Here is a 21547-nt window from a genome sequence, read left to right on the forward strand (position 1 = left end):
TGTTTCCAACAGTGGCCAATCCAGGCCATAAGAACCTGGCAAGTACCCAAAAACTAAGTCTATTCCATGTAACCATTGCTAATGGCAGTGGCTATTCTCTAAGTGAACTTAATAGCAGGTAATGGACTTCTCCTCCAAGAACTTATCCAATCCTTTTTTAAACACAGCTATACTAACTGCACGAACCACATTCTCTGGCAACAAATTCCAGAGTTTAATTGTGCGTTGAGTAAAAAAGAACTTTCTCCGATTAGTTTTAAATGTGCCCCATGCTAACTTCATGGAGTGTCCCCTAGTCTTTCTACTATCCGAAAGAGTAAATAGCCGATTCACATCTACCCGTTCTAGACCTCTCATGATTTTAAACACCTCTATCATATCCCCCCTCAGTCGTCTCTTCTCCAAACATGAACAAAAACATTCAGTAAGTTTTGCTCCACCCACCAGAACAACTTACTTGTTTTCTGGGCTTTTGTTGGTCCCCTTGCTCATTCATATCAGCAATTATTAAGGGCCTCTTTAGTCTTTCCTCATAGCGGGGGCTGTTCCGTGCCCTTTTCCGTACCTTCCCCAGTGCAACTTTATCTTTTTTGAGAAGCGGCAACTAGAATTATACACAGTACTCTAGGTGCAGTCTCACCATGTAGCGATACAGAGGCATTATGACATTCTCCATTTTATTCACCATTCCCTTCCTAATAATTTCTAACATTGTTTGCTTTTTTGACAATTTCAATGTATTATCCACTAGAAGGGTGGAGAAGAAGGGGAGAATACCCACACCCACAAGACTCAGGTAGAGGGGAATCTGCCAAAGGCCTCCCCTTAGCAGACCTCTCAAGACTCAACCAGGTTCAGCGGGTAGCCTGGAAAGTGTCTGCAGGGACCTGAGCCATCTGCCAGGCTCTGCTCAGCCAGGCATGAAGGTAACCTGGGAGTGACTTACTAGAAGCTGCTCGACTAGGCCCAAAAGGGAACCTGGGAGTCGCTTACCTGACAATGCTCAACCAGGCCCACAAGGGAACTCGGGAGTCATGATCCAAACCCTTCTCAACCAGGCTCCAAAGGAAAATCTGGGAGCTATGATCTAGGCCTGTTTCATTAGAGGAACAATTACAAAAATTGTTTGCCCTAGGAATTGAAATTCTGTACTACCAGAAAAAATGCATGCAGGCTGTTGCCCTGGGAGCAAGTCCCACCAGGGACCAGGTCTGAAGGCTGGGGACTTAGAAGCCAAGAAATCCTATTGCACCAGTCCAGCATGTGTTCATCTGCCAGAGACAGAGAAAAATACTGACTATTGCCAGTACAGCAACAATCTATGTACCAAGTGATGATATCACTGAAAAAAGGATATGTCCTCTGTCTCCATCTGCTAGTAGGTGGAGATAGTTTACTAGTCTGGACTGGTGTAGCAGGATGATAAGGAATTGTTTTATTCTACATGAATTCCAAAAGTACACATTGCTAGAGGGATTTTTAAAAAGTCAAAGCTATGTTTATATCATCATTACACTAGAAAAATAACGAGTATGTTTTGAGTTTCAGGCATTTAAAATTGTCATCTCCTATTTGTTTATTTAAATAAAAACATTTCAAATTTACCTCAAAAACAAAGTGGGAATTGAGGTTCCCAGATTAATTTCATACAATATGTAATTTATAATTAGGGCTTCTGATTTTCGGTATTTACTAATTGTAAATTTGTGTGTTTATTTTCCAGCTAATTAAGGATTCTTTGGAATACCAAAAATCTAAATTGATCAGTATTTTCGTGGTGCAGGTACTATTGTTGGGTACCTTTTCCACGTGAATGAAATACATACGTGGCTATTCAAAAAAGCCTTCCCTGACTCGGATTAAACTCATTACTCACCTCACCTACAACCAACTTCCAAGCACTACCAGTATGCAGAAAACCATCACTTATGACCACTACCCTTATCTTAAAAACTGTAATTATTTCAAATGAACAAATCATTGTAAATCACATAATTCTTGTAATGTACCCCGTCATACTTCGGTTAATATACTATGTTAAAGTTCCTTTCATTTTTCCTCTTGCTCCCAGTTGTACTCATCCCTGTTTTATTGTAACTGTAACTATTTTGTGTTTAGCACCTATTATTTATTTCGTTCATTGGTCCTTTTTTCACTCCACTGTTTATTGTAAACTGGCATGATGTGATACCCTCACGAATGCCAGTATAGAAAAAACTAAAATTAATAAATAAAAATTTGTGCAGCAAAGGAGGAGTAGTTACAAAAAGGCACAAAAACAAAGCAGAGGATCCAGGTAGGCAAAGGTGGGTGAGAGAATATTAGAAGAAGTGGTTTTCCTGTTGTTTATCTAACACCTTTTTTTTTTTTTTTTGCATGGGGTATTTTCTCAGGTTTTATTGGTTAAAACCTAAAATCAGAAGCACTACTTATAATATTTACTTATTTATTTTTAACTTTTATATACCGACATTCTTGCATTAAATGCAAATCATGCCGGTTTACAGTGAAACAGAAAAAGCAGGAAAAATTTCCTTAGTCGAATACAATGAAACAGCTTAGTTAACAAAGGAAACATAAAAATAAATTTTTACATATACACATATATATATATATATATATATATACATATATATATATACATATAAAACTATGTTATCAGTATCAACCTAGCAGGATATAACTACTGCAGCTCTTGTTATGTTTACCAATATAAGAGTTGATGAAAATCATGCCCGCCTTCTTTTGAAAAGGACAATATGTCTAGAAACTCAGGTGTGAAACTGAGGATTACACACCTTCATTCAAGTAGCCACATGCAACAAACAACATAACTTCTTTCTCAGCTCAAGTTGCTTTCATGTCTTCCAGCTCTGTCACTGTCCCAGAGGCAGTGGGCGTAAATTCAACAACTGGCAAAAAGTAAACATATGGTGAGCACATGATTATATAGAGAAAATAGTATCAGGCTAGAAGAGATTTAAAGTAGCAGCTTATTTATTTTTTTTATAACTGCAAAAAAATAAAGAAAAACTAAGTATCAACTAAAACTTTTAGTTTGTTTTTCATTCCTGAGCAAAAATAAGCATTTGCATTATTTTTATTGTAGCAAATTTTGCTTTGTCAAAGTACTGCAGATAAAATGAATTGTAGCACTATTTCCACAAAAACACTACTATGATACACCAAATACAATAGCTGTTCTTGCACAAAAAACAAAACAAAAAAAAAAAAGGCAAAATCTTTATTTTTTTTTTTTCCAGGCATTTTCTTGGTTCCCTTCTCCAAACATCCTTCTGCCTTTTTCAAAAAGGACTTTTCCCCATTTTTTACTTTCAATAAAAAATAAAGCAGTTAGGGCTAAAGGTACTTAACAAGCACAAAATGGGAAAAACTCGTTAGTACCTCTAGCTCATATTTCATTTGTCCAAAAAGATTTTAGGCAAATATTTTTGGCTTTAAGAAGCATTTTATCAAAATGTGATCTAAAGTCAGCCATGGAGAAATTTACTATCATACATATGATGTTTCAGTGACAGAATAAAGGCAAACCTCAACAAACAAATGCTTGTATAATGATCATAATAAGATCTAGGGCTACTAAATAAATATCAATTGTAAAAGAAATATCAATAAAATTACACAAGTGAAAATGCCACATAAGGAACTGATGGATATGCAAGAAAAAGAATCTGCAGTCTCCTGTTATGATGAAGTTTGTCTGCTTCACCATGTATGAGAAAGTGAATGTCACAGTGTACTTTAGCATCTCAGACACTGATGTTTTACACATCCAAGTCTTGGAGCTGTAGACAGCAGCAGGAGTGCAGTGGGACATCAACTTCTCTATTTTCCGATAAATTTGTTGTTTTGGCTCATGCCTTTTTTCCCATTGGTAGCTCAAAGCGAGTTACATTTAGTTACAGTAGGTATTTCCTGTTTCCAGAATCTGAGGCTCATTCACTAAGCTGCGTTAGGCAATTTACGACATGAAAAAGATAGATATTCTAAATATCTTGCATTATTTGAACCCTGGCACAGTGCATATTTAAATGAGTCCTTAGCATGCAAATTAAAGCTAAGCACCTCATTAATACCTTAAACTATGTAAATGCAATAAAGCAGCTTGTCAAAAACTCAAACCATGTTATTTGATTTTAAGCTAGCTGCAACCATGGTAGTTTTTTCTCGCGGTATTTTACCGTCGGGAAAAATTACACAAGAGCCACAAAGCCGCAGGACCATTTACCACAGCTTTATGCCAAAAATCCCGTAGCTTAGTGAATGATCCCCAACCATGTAAATGAAGTAATGGAGGGTGAAGAGTTTTGCCCAATGTTAAAATGAGAGTCAGTGGGGATTTGCATCCTGGCTTCCCTCGTTCTCAGCTCACTGCTTTAACTACTTCTAACTGCATGGAATGTAGAGGGGGCACCGATCTGCTGTTTGGGTATCATCTCCTCTACTTTCTGAGCACAGAAGTCCTGCTCATCTTTCCTGACATCATAATGTACACCTTCCAACTCTTAGTCCGCCACACATAACCATAGCAAAGAGTGCTGATCTGTTGATTACTTTAGAGTACATTTTTAAAGCCCGGCGCGCACAAATACAGAAAGATACGTGCGTGGCCGAGCCATGCGTGCGCAGAGCGCATTTTCGAAACAGCCCAGCCAAGCACGTATCTCCCGGGATGCGCGGAAGTTCCGGGGTCTGTGAAAGGAGCGGGCCGGGGGTTGGCCGGGACAGCGACCATTAGGCCCTGTCCAGGGGAAGCGTGCGCTAGCAGCCGGCTGGCGTGCAGAACTTACTTCACCTCCAAAGAGGAGTAAGTTTTAAAATAAAAAAATTTGAATTGTAGAGGGGGGGGGGGGTTAGGAGTCGGGGAGGAGAGGGGAAAAAGGAAGGAATTGGGAATGGCCCCATCAAGTCGCCACATTTTTTTTAGAAAATCCCCCCTTGCGTGTGCGAGTTGCAACCTGCCCACACCTGCGCACGGGCATCATATTTTATAACATGCGCAAAGTGACATCTGCATGTTATAAAATCAGCACGTCTATATGCGCGACCCGGGAACAGCGCGCGTCTTTGAAAATCTACCCCTTTGTATTTTGATATATGCAATTGTATTGCATTTTTAATGGATTTTGATTGTTATTTTTGTGATGTTGTAAGCTGCTCTGTATCCTTTTTGGTGGAGGGCATCATATTAATTGGAAATGTAATACAATGTGATTTGCTAGGAAATCTTTAAACTTTTCTACTTTTAGGAAAAGATTTGACACATTTACAGTGACAAAAAAAAGGTGTTTTTTCAAAATAAAATGCCTTATTAAAGGTGAAAAATTTATTTAGAAACTTTGGGCACCAGCCAAGAATTTTTAAAAGCCAGATTAGTATTCCTACCCATCACATTTTATCCTTTTTTGGGGGATGGGGGAGGGGTTGGAAGAGTAATCCTTTTATTTTGCTATTTTTCCCCTTATTTTGGCTTCTTTTCCTTTGCTTCCCTCCAGCCACAGAAACAGTTCTCCTCAGCTTGGGCCCAGGTAACAACTCTGCTGGGCCTGGACCTAGTAGCAATGGCAGCAGGGCTGTTTGCACCAGAGCAGGTCAAGTGTTGCCTCTTCTGCCAAGGCTAGTGCCAGATGTCAAATTTTTAGGCATCCAGGTGGACCTAGTAACTAGGGTTTTTCCAGCCCTGTGCATGACTAATATAAAACACAAACACACATTGATTTTAAAGTAATATTAGAAATGACAGTTTTAGATGAAAAAGGAAAAGAGAACCAACAATAGAGGAGCAATGGAGGTTGAAATACTGTCTAGAAACAGGCAAACTGTACTTGTAGGAAAATGGGTAGTGCTACTTTAAGTCATATATACTTTGCCTTCCCTGTTAGGAAGTTTTACTGAGCTGTTTGTTATAGGGTTGCTCTATCAGGGAACTATCTCCATTATATTACCTTTCCTAATAACACAGTAATGTAGCCCCTTAAATCAGTAGGTGCAATATTAGAGTTACCATTATCTGCTGACCTCTAATTAAGATGTTTGAGTTATTTCAGATTAAATGGCTTTCATTAGGAGCATTTGAGTCAGGACAGATTAACATTAGCTTGTTTCAGCTTGGGTTAAAATTAAACTCAAATCACCAAAGCATGACATCTCAAGGTTCATAAAAATTTTAACAAATGTCTATTACATCCTTCTGGGGAAGGAAGGAAGGAGACATAGTTCAAATTTTAAGCTATATCCAATTAAGCAGTAACAAGGTTTATAAATCTGTCTGGAAGTTTTAGAAATTTTAAAGGGGCCAATTCAATACCGTGAGCTAGCCACTACACATGGCCTAACATGTAATTGGAAAAACATTTTGGGACACGCGTTCATAACCCCCGATCCAATATGGGGATTAGCACGTCCAAAACGCGTGTCCAAATCTCCATGTAATTAATAGTGTTCATCACATGGAAATCCATGTAGATGAGACTATTAGCTAACCCCCCGCGATCCAATAAATATTCTGTGCAACCATTGTGCCCTTGCAATGTGGCAAATTTTACACCAGCAAGGGCGCATTGAAAAAAAAGAAAAATCCAGCTTTCAAAGATTTTGAGGAACCAAATAAAGCAGTACTAAAAAGAAAAATTCTTTGGAAAAAAAATATTTGGATGTCCAATACACACAGTCCAGGTCGTGAATCTTGTGCGTGTATATGCCGGTAGCAGGAGAAAATGGACGCTTGTAGATTGAACGTCCGTTTTCCCCAACTGGCTTGAAAGCCACCTCTTCCATGCGTCCAGTTCCGAGGAGATGCTAGGGATGCAAATTCATCCCTAGCGCCTCTTTTATAGCATGACCCCTCATTTAGATATTGATCAGGAGCCCAGGAGAGGCGGCATGCATTAGGAAAACAAGCGTTCAATACTGAGTGCCGGTTTTCTGCCCACATTTACTGCATTGACCCCAAAGATAGTTCAGTAGTGGAGAGTCAAAACTTGACAATCCAGATTGCCAATGTCAGAACTCAGTCACAGTAGCATAAATAAAGCTAGCATTTCTACTGATCTTTGAAGAGTTTGTCAAGTCACTGGGTTACAGTCAACCTACTTATGCATATCTTCAGTATCAGCTCTATTATTCTGGCAAAAGATTTACTGTGGTAAATAGAGAAGGAAAGACCAAGATGACTGAGAAGAAGGTAGGTGTACTGTTATAGAAACTGTTACATTAACATTTGAATTAATATATTCACAAATACTCAACAATTACTAGTGATTCCTGAATCTCTTCTTGGGAATTCTTTACATTGCAGATGCATTCTATGTTCCTATAATGATTCAACTATTTTAATTTTAATTGTGACCTTTCCTTTCAAAATATAGTAACAATTAGCAAGTAAAATAATAAACTCAAATTAACTAAAATTCGTGTCTACCTTCATGCTTTCCTTAAAAAAATTAAGACTGTCATTTCCTAACTACTGTAGGGGGTAAAACCCACCATGGACAAAATGTGGCAAAGGAACATACCCAGTGGGTACCGTACTTTTCGCTCCATAAGACACACCTGACTATAAGATGCACCTAGGATTCAGAATGGGAAAATTAAAAAAAAAAAAAAATGGTGTGCTAAACCGGCTCTGTTCCTGGGCGTTTGTGCGTCTTATGGAGCAAATTAAGGGAGGGCATAAAATGTTTTTTTTTGTCCCCATTCCATATCCTAAGCCTTTAAATTTAATTAACTACAACCTCCCACCCTCCTGACCCCCCAAGACTTGCCAAAAGTTCCTGGTGGTCCAGCGGGGGTCCAGGAGTGACCTCCTGCACTCGGGCCATCGGCTGCCAGTATTCAAAATGGCGCCGATGGCCTTTGCCCTTTCTATGTCATAGAGGCTACCAGTGCCATTGGTTGACCCCTGTCACATGGTAGGAGCACAAGATGGCACCGGCCGTCCTACCATGTGACAGGGGCCGACCAATGGCACCGGTAGCCCGTGTGACACAGTAAGGGCAAAGGCTATCGGCGCCATTTTGAATACTGGCAGCCGACAGTCTGAGTGCAGGAGATCGCTCCTGGACCCCCGCTGGACCACCAGGGACTTTTGGCAAGTCTTGGGGGGGTCAGAAGGGAGGGGAGCTGTAGTTAGTTTTTTTGTTTTTTTAAATATTTTCTCCATAAGATGCACAGACATTTTCCCCCCACTTTTGGGGGGGAAAAAGTGTGTCTTATGGAGCAAAAAATACGGTAAATCAAACTGTTCACTTTTAGTTTGATTCTTGTAATAAATTACCTGTATTGGTTTAGTCTAAACAGAATACTTATTTCAAAATTTTTTTTTAATTTATTTACCATATTTAAATCACGCCTTTTTATTGTAGCTCAAGGCGGGGTAGATTCAAGTACCGTAGGTATTTTCCCTTTCACCAGAGGGCTCACAATTTAACAGGGCATTTATCAAATCATATTAGGGCCCTAATGTGCAATAAAAAGGGTTGTAACAAGTGATAAATGCAGGATCTTTATCGCGTTGCACATTAGTATGTAACTATGATAATAAGTATGCAAAGGTTAGAAATTATGCAAATTAGGGTCTTCTACTGCTTTTAATGGTAAATAAATCACAATAATGCAGAATTTAACATGGGAAATAACTTTTTTGGGGGAAGTAGAGGGGGAAAAAGTTTTTAGCACACAATAGCGGCCGTTATCGCGGATTGTGGCAATTATCGCGGCTATTATCACACGCAATAAAATGAGTCCCTCTCTCAGACACACCTACACAGCCCTGCTGGGTTAATAAAAACACCTTTTGTTATCTGTCCTGTCTTCCTAAAACTACTATGTTAGTGGGTAGTCTACTAATAGTGGGATACTGGCTGCTTCACAATGAGAATAACAACAAAAGGAACTACAAGTGGCAAGGAAGATTCAAACACCTCCTAGAGAAGTTCTCTGTCTGGGTCAGTGTGTAACAGAAACCACTTAGGCCGAGTTAGGTTACATTGTTGTAATGGAGCAATAGGTGCAACAGACAATGGTAGACAAACGTTGACACAAAATTTATTTTATTTATTTATTTAAGGTTTTTATATACCGGCAATCATGAAAACATATCTTGCTGGTTTACATAAATAAACCTGATACCAAAGAGATGTGGCTGGCTTAATGTTTTCAGATTGATTGTTAATCCAAAAGAGTCACTTCTCACCATAGCCTTTGTGAAGGACTATCAACACAGAGTACATAGCTTGCCCTAGCTTGTTCCTTCTTGCTTGTCTCGGCTACTCCTTGGACCCTGTCCCAGCTCTCACATATTGGCCAGATAGTCACAAAGGAATGATGGAAATTCAGCAGGACTTAAAACATGTAGCCAAGTGCAAAAATGTCTGAGAAAACACAAGTAACTCAGCGGCTAAAAGGCACAGCCCGAACCTACTAGTCAACAGTTATAATCTTCAAGCACAGACTCGACATGTTACAGCCCGATTCCCGAGCTGACATCCATGTGCATCAGAATATATCCACATGTAGATCGGAAGCATAGTGTCACATGGGCTTGAAAGACACAGATGTCAAATTGCCTCAGCTGGTTCTGAGGCAGTGCTTACAACTCAGTGCTCACATAGCAGGCCTTCACTTATAGCCTTTTAGGAAGCACATGTCTAATATCGTGGCAATCCTAAACTTCTCACAAGTCATTGCAAGCTAGCATTTCTCATAGGGGTTGCAAACCACCATGCATAGCTGTGCCTTGCTATACCTAGATAAGCAAACAATCAACTCTCACGTACATATGGTGAGGGCCTGGGTCCTTGGGCTGTCATGTTGGTTATGTAACTTCTCAGGGAGGCTAGACAAGGATGCTGGTCTATCTGAAGGCTGGATTGGGAATAGGATGGCGTCATGCCTTCACACGTTGTGGAACGTCATCTCCGAAATTTATAGATCAGAGGCTATTTAGTGATGACTATTTTACCACCCACATGTCACCTAACAAAAGGTTCAGCACATTCAACCCAAGGCAAAGCTGTATTAGAAGCAAATAATCTAGCTTGACATATCACAGGTAGCCATTGAGAAATACTGAGATCTCAGGTCACAGCAAGGCCCCTTACCTGTCCAGTTCAGGGCTAGTCATCTTGTCCTGATTTATGTAGGTACATAGAAAATATGCATAGCAGTCTGTTTGTACCAATTGCTGGTAGCTGTTACAGTCCTTATCCTATTTGTGGCCACCCTTAAAGCACATAGGCTGAGGATTCCAAAGGAGACAAGCTTGCAGAATAGTCACTGTCCAAAAAGAATGCAACTTTTCAGGTCTTATGTTTGAGGCCCTTACATGTCTACAAGGCTGCCATTACTTGTGGCCCTATAGCAGTGATGGCGAACTCCAGTCCTCGAGTGCCACAAACAGGCCAGGTTTTCAGGATATCCACAATGAATATACATGAGATAGACTTGCATACAATGGAGGCAGAGCATGCAAATCTCTCATATGCATATTCATTGTGGATATCCTGAAAACCTAGCATTATGGCTAGAGAAGGTGTTGTCAACTGATGAAGTCATGAGCCTACACCAAGCCTCTTTCTGAAGCCTGCCAGTATGCAAAATGTATAGGCCAACTGTTCCCAGAGGTTTAATTTGGTAAGCATGATGTCTTCGGCACTTTCAATGTTGTAAAGTAGAAGGATGAGCATTTGGGGGCACCTAAGATGTGGAGAGGCCCATGTCTATAACAAGAACTAATCTGTCATCATACATGCTTCCGACATATGTTTATCAGCCTGCCAGATGTACACAATCTTCTGTGCCTCTGCAACCTTATTAGAACGTTGGGTCAAGCTTGGTACAGGCATCATTGATGGTTGATGGCGAACAGGCCAGGAACAGCAAAATAGGTCCTCAGTAGGTTACCAAAGTCCCAGAGGTATCCTGTAAGCCACACCGTCCTAACATGTATATCTGAAAATATCTGGGTGCGAGATGTGCTCTCTTAGCCTCTGTGTGTATCTGTGTCTGGGGGTGATGTCAGTCTCTCAAATATCTTCCTTACCATACCAATGTATACACCAGAGGATTAGACATTAGCAATCCTGTGCTTCCACTCTTTACGATAGAAGCTACAGATATGCTAATGTGTAGGCAGGGAGATAATGGCCTCAGACATTGTAAGCAAACATTTCTCCTTGGCCTGACACTGTTTATTCTTTCAGGTGTGAAGGGGATGTGACAACTGGCAGTGTTACAACTCTGCTATGCAGCACCACTTTGCCGGATGAGTAGATATCTGCCTGTAGTGTACACCTCCCCCACTGCCACCACCTGAGGTTCTCCTACCCAGTACCTGAGATGGGCCTACTTATATTGGTATTGCGGCAGCTACTACCCTTTAGAGAAACATGGGTTGTAACTGCACGAAGCGGCAGTTACTACCTTTAAGAGAAACATGGGGGTAACCTGCATGGAGCGGCAGTTACTACCTTGGGAAGCTTGCTGGGCAGACTAGATGGACCATTTTGGTCTTTTTTCTACCGTCATTACTATGTTACTATGGGGGGAGATGTGCCTGATTGGAAGAGCATCAGCTGCTGAGGTGATTGTGTGGTTTGTGGGGGGGGGGGGGGGGGTAGATGAATTCAACTTTTTGGGGGGATACAGAAATGGTGGGAAGGTGGAGGGCAAATGGTGAGGTTAAGCGAAGTACTTTCATGTATTACAGATAAATGGATTGGGGAAGGGTTCAGGACCAGTCTAAGGGGCCAAGGTAGCAAAGTTCAAGTAGCAGTCAGCAGGACAGGACCGAAGAGTGCAGCATGGAGGCAGGACTGGAGAACACAGCATGGAAGTAGGAGCCCCAGAAGACAACACAGGGGAAAGGAGGCAGCAGCAGGATGAGGTAAGACAACAGGAACAGGACCAGGAGATGAGACATGATGAGAAGAGATTGCAGCAGGACAATGACTAGAGACTGCATCAAGGAGGCAGGACTACAGGCAGAGCATAGAGGAGGGTATACCAGGTAAACAGTAGGTCAACACAGGCAGACAGTAGACTATCCCCATCAGCAAGCCGGCACAGGAACCTGTAGTCAAGACAGGCCCAGCTGTCATAGTCTTTTTTTTTTCTTAATGGAAATTTTCATTGACCATTAGAAGAATTAACAAACTTTCCATGATATACAAGTTCTAAAACAAAGAAATACGGTCATAAGTTTTTTAATTCGCTTATAACCCCGTCCCATCTCTCCTTTATAGTAAACAAATGTGCACATATAACGTGGACAAATACAAATGCAGATCAATGATCTGTTAAAATGACAGTTGGAGCTCCACGTTATGGGCTTACTCATCTAGAAAGACATACCTGAACAATAGTCCATTCTGCTCAAACTAGACAGAATATAAATAGGGTATATTACAATATAAATTTACCTGCTCACACACAGGAGTAGATTAATACAATGAAAGTAGTGCAATACAGGTGGATACAAAGCAAGTAAGTCCGAAATAGGGAGAGATATGAACAACCCTAAACAACCATTTGATCCTGATCTTTCAACCATGCTATCAAATGTTTCCATATTAACTGAAAAGAGGACAGCTTATCCTGTTTCAGTGCGGTGAGATAAGCTAAACGGTAATGATTATGCAAGCGGTGAATTACTAATGATAGCGACGGAGTGAAAGGCTGTTTCCATTCGCATCGGGCAGCTATACAGACCTGTAAGCAAAAGCATGGAGCATATTTATTGAGCCCTTCTACTGGTATGTTCAGCAAAGAGTATTTAGAATCCATAACTTCCCCCCCCCCCCCCCCCCCCCCATAACTTGGGACATCCAACAAGTAATTTGCTCCCAAAAAGGTACAACCACAGGACATTATCACCAAATATAAAAATATATACCTAGCTGATCACAGTTTCTCCATTTGTCTAATAGAGAAGGAAAGATTTTATGGAGTTGTACCAGGGTCAAGTGCCAGTTATATAGAATCTTATAACAATGTTCCTGTAAAGCAGCGGAGATGGAGTACTTCGCTGCTCTAGTAAACACTATGTCCCAGTCATCATGACTCAATGCCACACCCAAATCCTGGTTCCATGCAATAATATGGGGAAAATGCTTGGTTGAGTGATTATTGAGAAAGCCATAAATCTTAGACATTATGCCTCGCATTTTATCAGTGCTCACAAAAGTTTTCAAAAAGCAATTTAGTTAAACGCAAGTTGCCTGCTCTTAGGAGGGAAGTTAGAAAATGACGGACCTGGGCATAGGCGAGAAAACTCTCTGGATCTAGCATATATTTTCCCATTAGCTCCTCAAGGGTATAAAGTGTGTCCTCCCAAAAGAGATGTCCAATATTGATAATGCCTAAATTGGCCCACCCTGAGAAATACTGAGACCGCAGACCTGCAGGAAAGGCAGCATTATGAAATAAAAACTTAAGATAGAAATAATTAATGGAACCCACCAAAGATGACTTCCTCTGTCCCCATATTCTCAGTGTATTGCGAAGAGAAGTCAGAAGATAAGAGTGGGTGCCAGGTATGTCTAGGTTGCCAAGGAAGTGCCTGAATAGGCATCACACCCACCAAAGTTTTCTCTAACATACCTGCTGCTTCACCTCAACCTTGTTATATATGTCCACTAAAATCCGGAACTGTGCCGCCGCATAGTACCATAGGAGGTTAGGAGTACCCAATCTGCCCCTGCTCTTTGGGAGAAATAATACTGAATGAAATACCCTTGGTGGGCGTTTCTTCCAAATAAAGCCATAAATCCTCATCTGCCACTGCTTTAATATTGCTGCTATGTGTATTGGGATCGTAGAAAAAGAGTAGAGAAGAAGGGGAAGGATGTTTATTTTGATAACGGCTACTCAGCCTAGCCAAGAAGAAAAAAAGTAGAGAAGACGGGGAAGGATGTTTATTTTGATAACGGCTACTCAGCCTAGCCAAGAAAAGTGTTCTCTATTCCATTTATTTAAATCCCTTTCAATGTTCCTCCAGTGGGGAACATAATTGAAAGTAAAGAGGTCAGGAGTGCATGGCCCTAGTTGCACTCCCAAGTATTTTATAGACTGTTTTGTCCATCGGAAAGGATATCTCTGCGTTACAGAACTAACATCCTCGCCAGGTGGGTTAATATTCAAAAGCTCTGATTTATCATAATTCACTTTATAGCCAGCTACTTTACGGAATTGGTCCAGCTCAGTCATCATTCCTTCCAGAGATTTACTGAGTTCAGTAAGCGTAAATAGAATATCATCTGCAAACAACAATAATTTAAACACAGATCCTTGAGCTGCAATCACCTAATCTGTGCTGATAAGCGAACCCTCGCAGCAAAGGGTTCCAAGAAAAGGGCAAACAGCAAGGGTGACAACAGGCATCCTTGCTTGGTGCCCTGCTGGATGTTAAAACTGGCTCCATATCCCCATTAGCCTTTACCCATGCTTTAGGAGAATCATAAAGCTTTGCTATCCATTGATGAAAGTATTCCCCAAATCACATTTTCTGCAGAATTTTAAATAAAAAGGGCCAGTGCACCAAATCAAAAGCCTTTTCAGCATCAATGGATAGCAGTACTGAAGGAATCTGTTCATGTTTAACCCAATCCAGAAGGTCAATAACCTTGCTTATGTTATCTCCTGCCGGGGGGGGGGGGGGGGGGGGAATAAAGCCAACTTAATCGTTATTTACTAATATGGCAAAATGGAGTTCAGGCGCTCCGCTAGAACACTTGCTAGGAGTTTAAGGTCTAAGTTAATCAAGGAAATAGGGCGGTATGATCCGCAGTTGTAGGATCCTGGCCTGGCTTTGCAATTATCATTATTCCAGCTACATTGGCATGCAAATCTAATGAGCCATTTTCCCTTAAAGAATTAAACATGATGGTTAAAGGGGCAACCAAAATATGGGATAGCTTTTTGTAATAAGCACCGGAGAGACCATCTAGTCCTGGGAATTTTCTGGGTTTCAATGATTTTATGCCATATAATACCTCCGTTTCCCGGATGGGGCTGTCGAGGAAAGATTGTTGCTCAGGTGTAAGTGAGGGTAAGGACATGGACTCCAGATAGAAGTTCATCTCTACATCCTGAATGTTTTCAACAGCACTAAAAAGTGCAGAACAGAAGTCAGTAAAACATTGCCAGATGCCTTCAGATGAAGTAATGATCTCTCCTCGAAAGTCTTTAATTTTAGCGATGCTGTTCTGAGCTAAGACCGCTCTTAGGCACCTCGCTACCCCCTTCGTAATATTGTTTTGTTACTTCAAGTGAAAAAGTGATAGCCTAGTCATTTAAGGCCTGAAGCTCATGTGTTCTTGGGCTAACTGAGCAATTTCCACTAAAAGATTGCCATGGCATTTCTCTCTCTCTCTCTTGCAATAGGCAGCTCGGGAGATAAGTATTCCTCTCACTATGGCTTTAGAGCATTCCCGAATCACACACTGAGGAGATGTCAAGGTGGCATGACATTGGAAATACTCTGCTAAGCATTCCCCAAGGTGTTTAGTGAATGCAAGATCTTTTAGAAGGGTTTCATTCAAACGCCAGAAACATTGGCCGGGGCATCGCTCTACAAGTCGAATATCAATCCACACTGGGGCGTCATCTGACCAAGTAATGGGTTCTTATCCCCATCACTAGCACTCTATTTTGAGAGGGTGAGTCCACTAGAACATAGTCAATGTGACAATATGGATTATGAGCAGCTGAGTAGAAAGTATAACTTCGTGAGTTGGGGTTTCTTTACCTCCATATATCTACTAAGTTCTACTGTGATAGAAGAGAGGATAAAGAGTTCCTCGCATGTAGGGGGTAGAGGTGGAATGTGAAGAGCTGTCTAGTGTCAGTCTCCTGATTAATTGAAATTTCCCCCTATGATCAGGAGGCCCTCCACATGTTTTACTAACATGTTATCCAGTGAGCAAAAAAAGGTCCCCTGACCAGTGTTGAGGGCACATATAGTGACTAAAGTTATAACATCTTGCCCTAGGCATATCTTTAAAAGAAAATAGCGGTCCTGAGGGTCTGCGACCTGTGATAGTACCTCATGTATTAAACAGCTGGAGATCAAGATGCCCACCCCTGCATACTTAGTACCCTTTGTGCTAGCCGCTAGGTATCTATGTGCGAATTGGCGAAAAGATATCAGGTGTTCATGTCTTTTCCGCAGGTGGGTTTCTTGGATCATAGCTATTGTCACCTTATTTGATAGTAACTCCTGTTCTAAAAGGTAGCATTTGCAAAAGTGATTAAGCCCTTTTACATTAAGAGAGAGTATTCGTTCTATCATTGACATGACTCTTACAAGCTAATCGCACTCTCTAAGATGGAGCTCTAGTCCTAGTGTAGCATTAAGTACAACAAGCTTTATGCAGCCAATACCATAAAATACCCTCAGAGAGAATCCCCATTCCCGAACCCAATCCAGCAAAACAGACCACCTGACCTCAAAGGTGATCTCCTTCAATACCAGGAGGGTGCTAACCCCCAGCCAAGAATAGAAACTCCTTTCCCCCCCCCCCCCTCCACGAGACATTCAACATCAACTTAAGGGCAAGAAATATAAGTCCCCACCAAGATATAACAGATTCAAAAGAATAACAGAAAAGTGCATCATAACAGCTTCCTAGGATTCTCTGAGATATTTCTCAATAGACAGGATCTGTAGCAACCATAAGATAATTGCACAGTATAGTTCCATAATCCATGTTAATAGAAGTGGTTGAGACAATCAGCCTTGGACAGATGGGGCAGATCTCGAGTCTTCTGAGTGGCAGCGAAGACTTGGTTTGGACTTGGTTTGGACAAATCTTTTTTATTTGCTTTTTTGCTCCTTTACTTCTAGGGGCCTCATGGTTCTTTTCCTCTGCAGGACATTTTGGTTGAGAGTTGAATTTGTTTGGGGGGCCTACCCCTGTACCTTCTAGTCAGGGATTGCTGCACAGAGTGAAGTCCTGGGAAGCTAGGGAGGGCACAGGTGAAGGCTCTGGCAATCTTTGAATTATTTGGGTCAATGCATTTGTCATATTATTAATCGATGTGGCAACTGTAGTTAGGCCCAGCAGAAGAGCTGTTGTCTGATCCCGCAAGGCTTGGGTGTGGCTGATCTATGGCCGTATGTGGTTCATGTGGAGCACATCCCTCCTTTCTATGCAGTCCAGCTTCTCATGCATTGTGTGCTCCATTGCTGCTGGTGCTGTTTGAGCCACCATCTGGGTCTCCAAAGTTAGCATGTCTGGACTGATGTGCTGATCTTGCTGGGTGGCTCTGCATCCTGCTGGTGACGTGGCATGCTGAAGGCATGGGGGGACGGCTAAGCTTGCTCCCAAGGCAGGGATGACTCCTCCATGAAGCCAGAAATATTTAGGCTCATGTTGAGTGGTGAATCAAGGGGTGCCAGTATCTGGAGGTGTTGTGGCACCTGATGCTGGCCATCCTCTTCTTCACTCCACTGGGTTTGTGCATCCAGTTGTAAAGTAGCTAGCATTGGTGGGGCTGCACTGCTGGTCCCTGGGGCTTCATGGTTGGGACCAGCAGGTTCCTGGGCGAGAGCTGTGAAAACAGAAGACATACGTTTGAATGCTAAGAAGTACACATGTACTGTTTGGCATAAGAAGCGCACTTTGCAGCAATCAATGTGAGCATCTCATGCCAAAATATGTGGACATCTGTAGCACATTTGACATTTACAGGTGAAGTGAATTTACCGGCCCTCGAATATGTCCAATTCCAGCCATCGAATCAGGTGATCCTCCATGGGGGTCATCACAATGGGGGAAGGGGCTCCTCTTATGGTCTGGCACAGATATTTATTCCAACTTGCCACCTTGCTCTTGGGTTGGGCCTTTATGTCTCAGTAGTGGTAGGCCATCTGCTCGCAAGTCTTTTTATCCCACTGCACCTGGATATGACCTGGGCGATATTGCACCATATCTGGCTCTTGGCTGCCCTGGACGTCTTGGTCGCATAGTTCCCAAAGAGCATGCTGTAGTATTCAAGGACCATGGTAATGATCATTTTGTTGTCCTCAATGCTGAATTTTAACTCCTGAAGAAGAGTTTACCCTGCCACCTGATTGCCAGATGAACAGGGTGCCACTTCTGCTTCCAGAGAGATGTAACTTTTCTCGCTCTCACTCTTACTCCCTGCTCCCATCCCTTCCTCCTCACCCCCCCCCCGCACCTGCCCTGTCAACTCCCTCCTCCACCTTCTGTCTATCCCTACCCTGCCACCTCGTCCCATCACACTCGACTACCTATCCCATTCCCCTCCTGTCTCCTCCTATCCCTTTCCTCCTCCGTATTACTCCTGTGCATGACCCTACTCCCTCCTCCCCCATCCTCTCTCCCCACACCTCTCATGCTACATTCTCCCCAGATCTTCATTCCTTACCACCACCACCACCACCACCACTCCATCACACAAAGACAAACAGACAAACTGAACAAAAACTTCCACAACACATAAAGACAAAGGTAAAGGTAAACAGATGATTACAGAAAAACAGGACAACACATTCAAAAATCACTAGCTAAACTCCTATTCCAACCACTATCCAACAACTCACCTCCTCTCCTCTCTCGCTCACATCTGACACCCGGCACATCCTCAGAGAGGAACATAAGAATATGCTATACTGGATCAGACCAAGGGTCCATCAAGTCCAGCATCCTGTTTCCAACAGTGGCCAATCCAGGCCATAAGAACCTGGCAAGTACCCAAAAACCAAGTCTATTCCATGCTACTGTTGCATGGAAGCTGCAGGAAGCTGGTATATATAAGCAAAGAAAATAACGCGCCAAACGAAAAAGGACGTGCAACGTATTACTGCGTCATGTGACTCGATAAATTAGTTTGAGTTGCACAACCTACCTATGCAATGCAGGATTATTGGAAATTTTCCTAACATTGCCCCATTTTTAGCGCAGGCACTAACACACCATATTTCTGCTTTGTTTATAGCATTTTGATAAATCTAGGCCTAAGTTTGTAACTGAGGCAATGGAGGGTGAAGTGACTTGCCCAAGAACAAAAGGAGGTCTTGAACCCTGGCTCATACTACCTCCTTTTGTTTGGCAGTCAAAAAACCACAACAACAGAAGGTGTATTGCATGTTACTCATACTATGAAATATTATATGGACATTGGCATTCAAAAATGTTGTATTATACCCTTTGGCAAATATATTTACATCATTATAGAACTGCAAAATATATTTTAGAGTTATAATATATATAGTAAATTTATAGTTAGCAGGCACTCAGTAGAGACTATTTTCAAAACCTTTTGCTTGAAGAGAAAATAGATCACTGAATGATGTTCAGGCAATCTAAGTGCAGGATTCACATCATAAGAACATAAGAACATAAGAAAATGCCATACTGGGTCAGACCAAGAGTCCATCAAGCCCAGCATCCTGTCTCCAACAGTGGCCAATCCAGGCCACAAGAACCTGGCAAGTACCCAAAAACTAAAGTCCATTCCATGTCACTATTGCTAATGGCAGTGGCTATTCTCTAAGTGAACTTAATAGCAGGTAATGGACTTCTCCTCCAAGAACTTATCCAATCCTTTTTTAAACACAGCTATACTAACTGCACTAACCACATCCTTTGGCAACAAATTCAAGAGTTTAATTGTGCGTTGAGTACATAATATTTCACATCATACTCCAGTATAGTTGTTACTGTTCTTGTGGCTCCTTGGGCATAACCAGGCAATTCTATTCTGCAGGATGTACTAAGTTCCACAGAAAAATAATTTTCACATTTTTACCAACAATTCCCATCGCTTTGTTTCCTTATTAGCAGTGATTTCTAATAAGGTAATATGAGCTATGGGTGTGCATTCGTTTGCAACGTACTGGTAATCTGCAACGTATAGGGCCATATTCGTTGTATTCATGGGGAAGCGAAACGTATTGAGATTCCCCACAAATACAACGAATCTTCACCGAATTATTTGGCCGTCTAAAGGAGCGAATTTAAACAAACCCCCCACCCTCCTGACCACCCCAAGACTTAACAAAACTCCCTGGTGGTCCAGCGGGTGTCCGGGAGCCATCTCCTGCACTCACGCTGTCAGCTGCCAGTATTCAAAATGGCGCCGATAGCCTTTGACCTTACTATGTCACAGGGGCTACCGGTGCCATTGGTCAGCCCCTGTCACATGGCAGGAGCACAAGATGGCGCCGGTCGTCCATTGCTCCTACCATGTGACAGGGGCCGACCAATGGCACCGGTGGCCCCTGTGACATAGTAAGGTCAGCTATCAGTGCCATTTTGAATATCGGCAGCCGACGGCATGAGTGCAGGAGATGGCTCCCGGACCCCCCGCTGGACCACCAGGGAGTTTTGGTAAGTCTTGGGGGGGGTCAGGAGGGTGGGGGGTTGTAGTTAATTAAGTTTTAGCTGGGAAACGAATAAGAATGAACGCATGAACATATCAGGGGCCCCCCTTGCCGAATGCAACATATTTGCCCCCCTGACGAATAACAATACCAAATGCAACGTATGCGGTTCCTCGGCACATCCCTAATATGAGCTGCAGGCAGAGCCTCTACTGTTCAAAAGTTTGTCCTGCTCTATACAACATATGCATCATCATAAAGAAGCATCATCAACAACACATATTAAACTATGTACATGGGATTGATATAATGCATCATAATTAGTATATGCAAGCTTTACATATAATAGATGGTCCGTATATGTTTGCCAAGTGGTTATTTGGTAGAAACAGATGTATACTGACAATAGGAAAAAAGTTACATAGTTATAATAATTAGACAAAAGGGGTTCCAGAGCCCATAATAGTATATAGCCCAATCTTTTTCTATTTGCCTAACAGCTGCCTGGTCATTCCTTCTGTCATATAACTGTCAATGTACGCATCACTACAAGTTGGGAAATGGTAATAAGGGTCATAAAGTTGCTAAAATATTCTTTCATGGCAATTCAGTTCATAATCTTGCACATTCCTTAATGATTACTTCAATTTTTACTCCAGTTATTGTTTGCTATTGGTAAGGACAATTAAGATAATCAATTGTATTTTGTCATCTATAATGGAAGGTCCATCTACAACCTATAAAAATTCCCTCTCATAACTGTTTTACATTAGTACATAATTCACAATTTGCTTTCATTATATAAGGGTAAAGATATCCACAGCTAGGGCTTAAACTAGTCAAAGGTTATGAATTCACAGTAGACATATCAAGCATAAATAAAATTCCTCACTTTAAAGATCTTTAGCTAGAAGAATTCCAGTTGTCACAGATTGCAAAGTCAAATTGTATCATGTTTTAGCTGGCATTCAAAAACACTCAAATTTTTTTTCTGTATTTGATTTCTGCACAATCAGAGAGGAAAACACGTATTTATATCATTATATATAATTTATGTTCCATGATTTCCAATTAGTTCTAGACTTGAACACTAATTTATGGTATCCCAAGTGACATCAGCACTTTTATTATCATTTCTTAAATCAATCAATGAATGACTGCTCTGGTATAAAAAGCCAA

General features: G+C 41.5%; 1 protein-coding gene across 13 annotated transcripts in view; it reads right to left on the reverse strand.

The window, feature by feature from the left end:
* Positions 1-21547, reverse strand: part of MAGI1 (membrane associated guanylate kinase, WW and PDZ domain containing 1) — a 975264-nt gene that overhangs the window by 606705 nt on the left and 347012 nt on the right. The window contains exon 2 of one of the 13 annotated variants that reach the window (XM_029601042.1): positions 2799-2912. The exons of the other annotated variants lie outside the window; for them this stretch is intronic. Coding sequence (XP_029456902.1) covers positions 2799-2832 — 34 coding nt within the window. The 5' untranslated portion in view covers positions 2833-2912. The remainder of the gene's footprint in view (positions 1-2798; positions 2913-21547) is intronic. 13 annotated transcript variants of the gene reach the window in all.

Source organism: Rhinatrema bivittatum, chromosome 4 (genome assembly GCF_901001135.1).
Source record: "Rhinatrema bivittatum chromosome 4, aRhiBiv1.1, whole genome shotgun sequence".
In the NCBI taxonomy this organism is placed as follows: Eukaryota; Metazoa; Chordata; class Amphibia; order Gymnophiona; family Rhinatrematidae; genus Rhinatrema; species Rhinatrema bivittatum.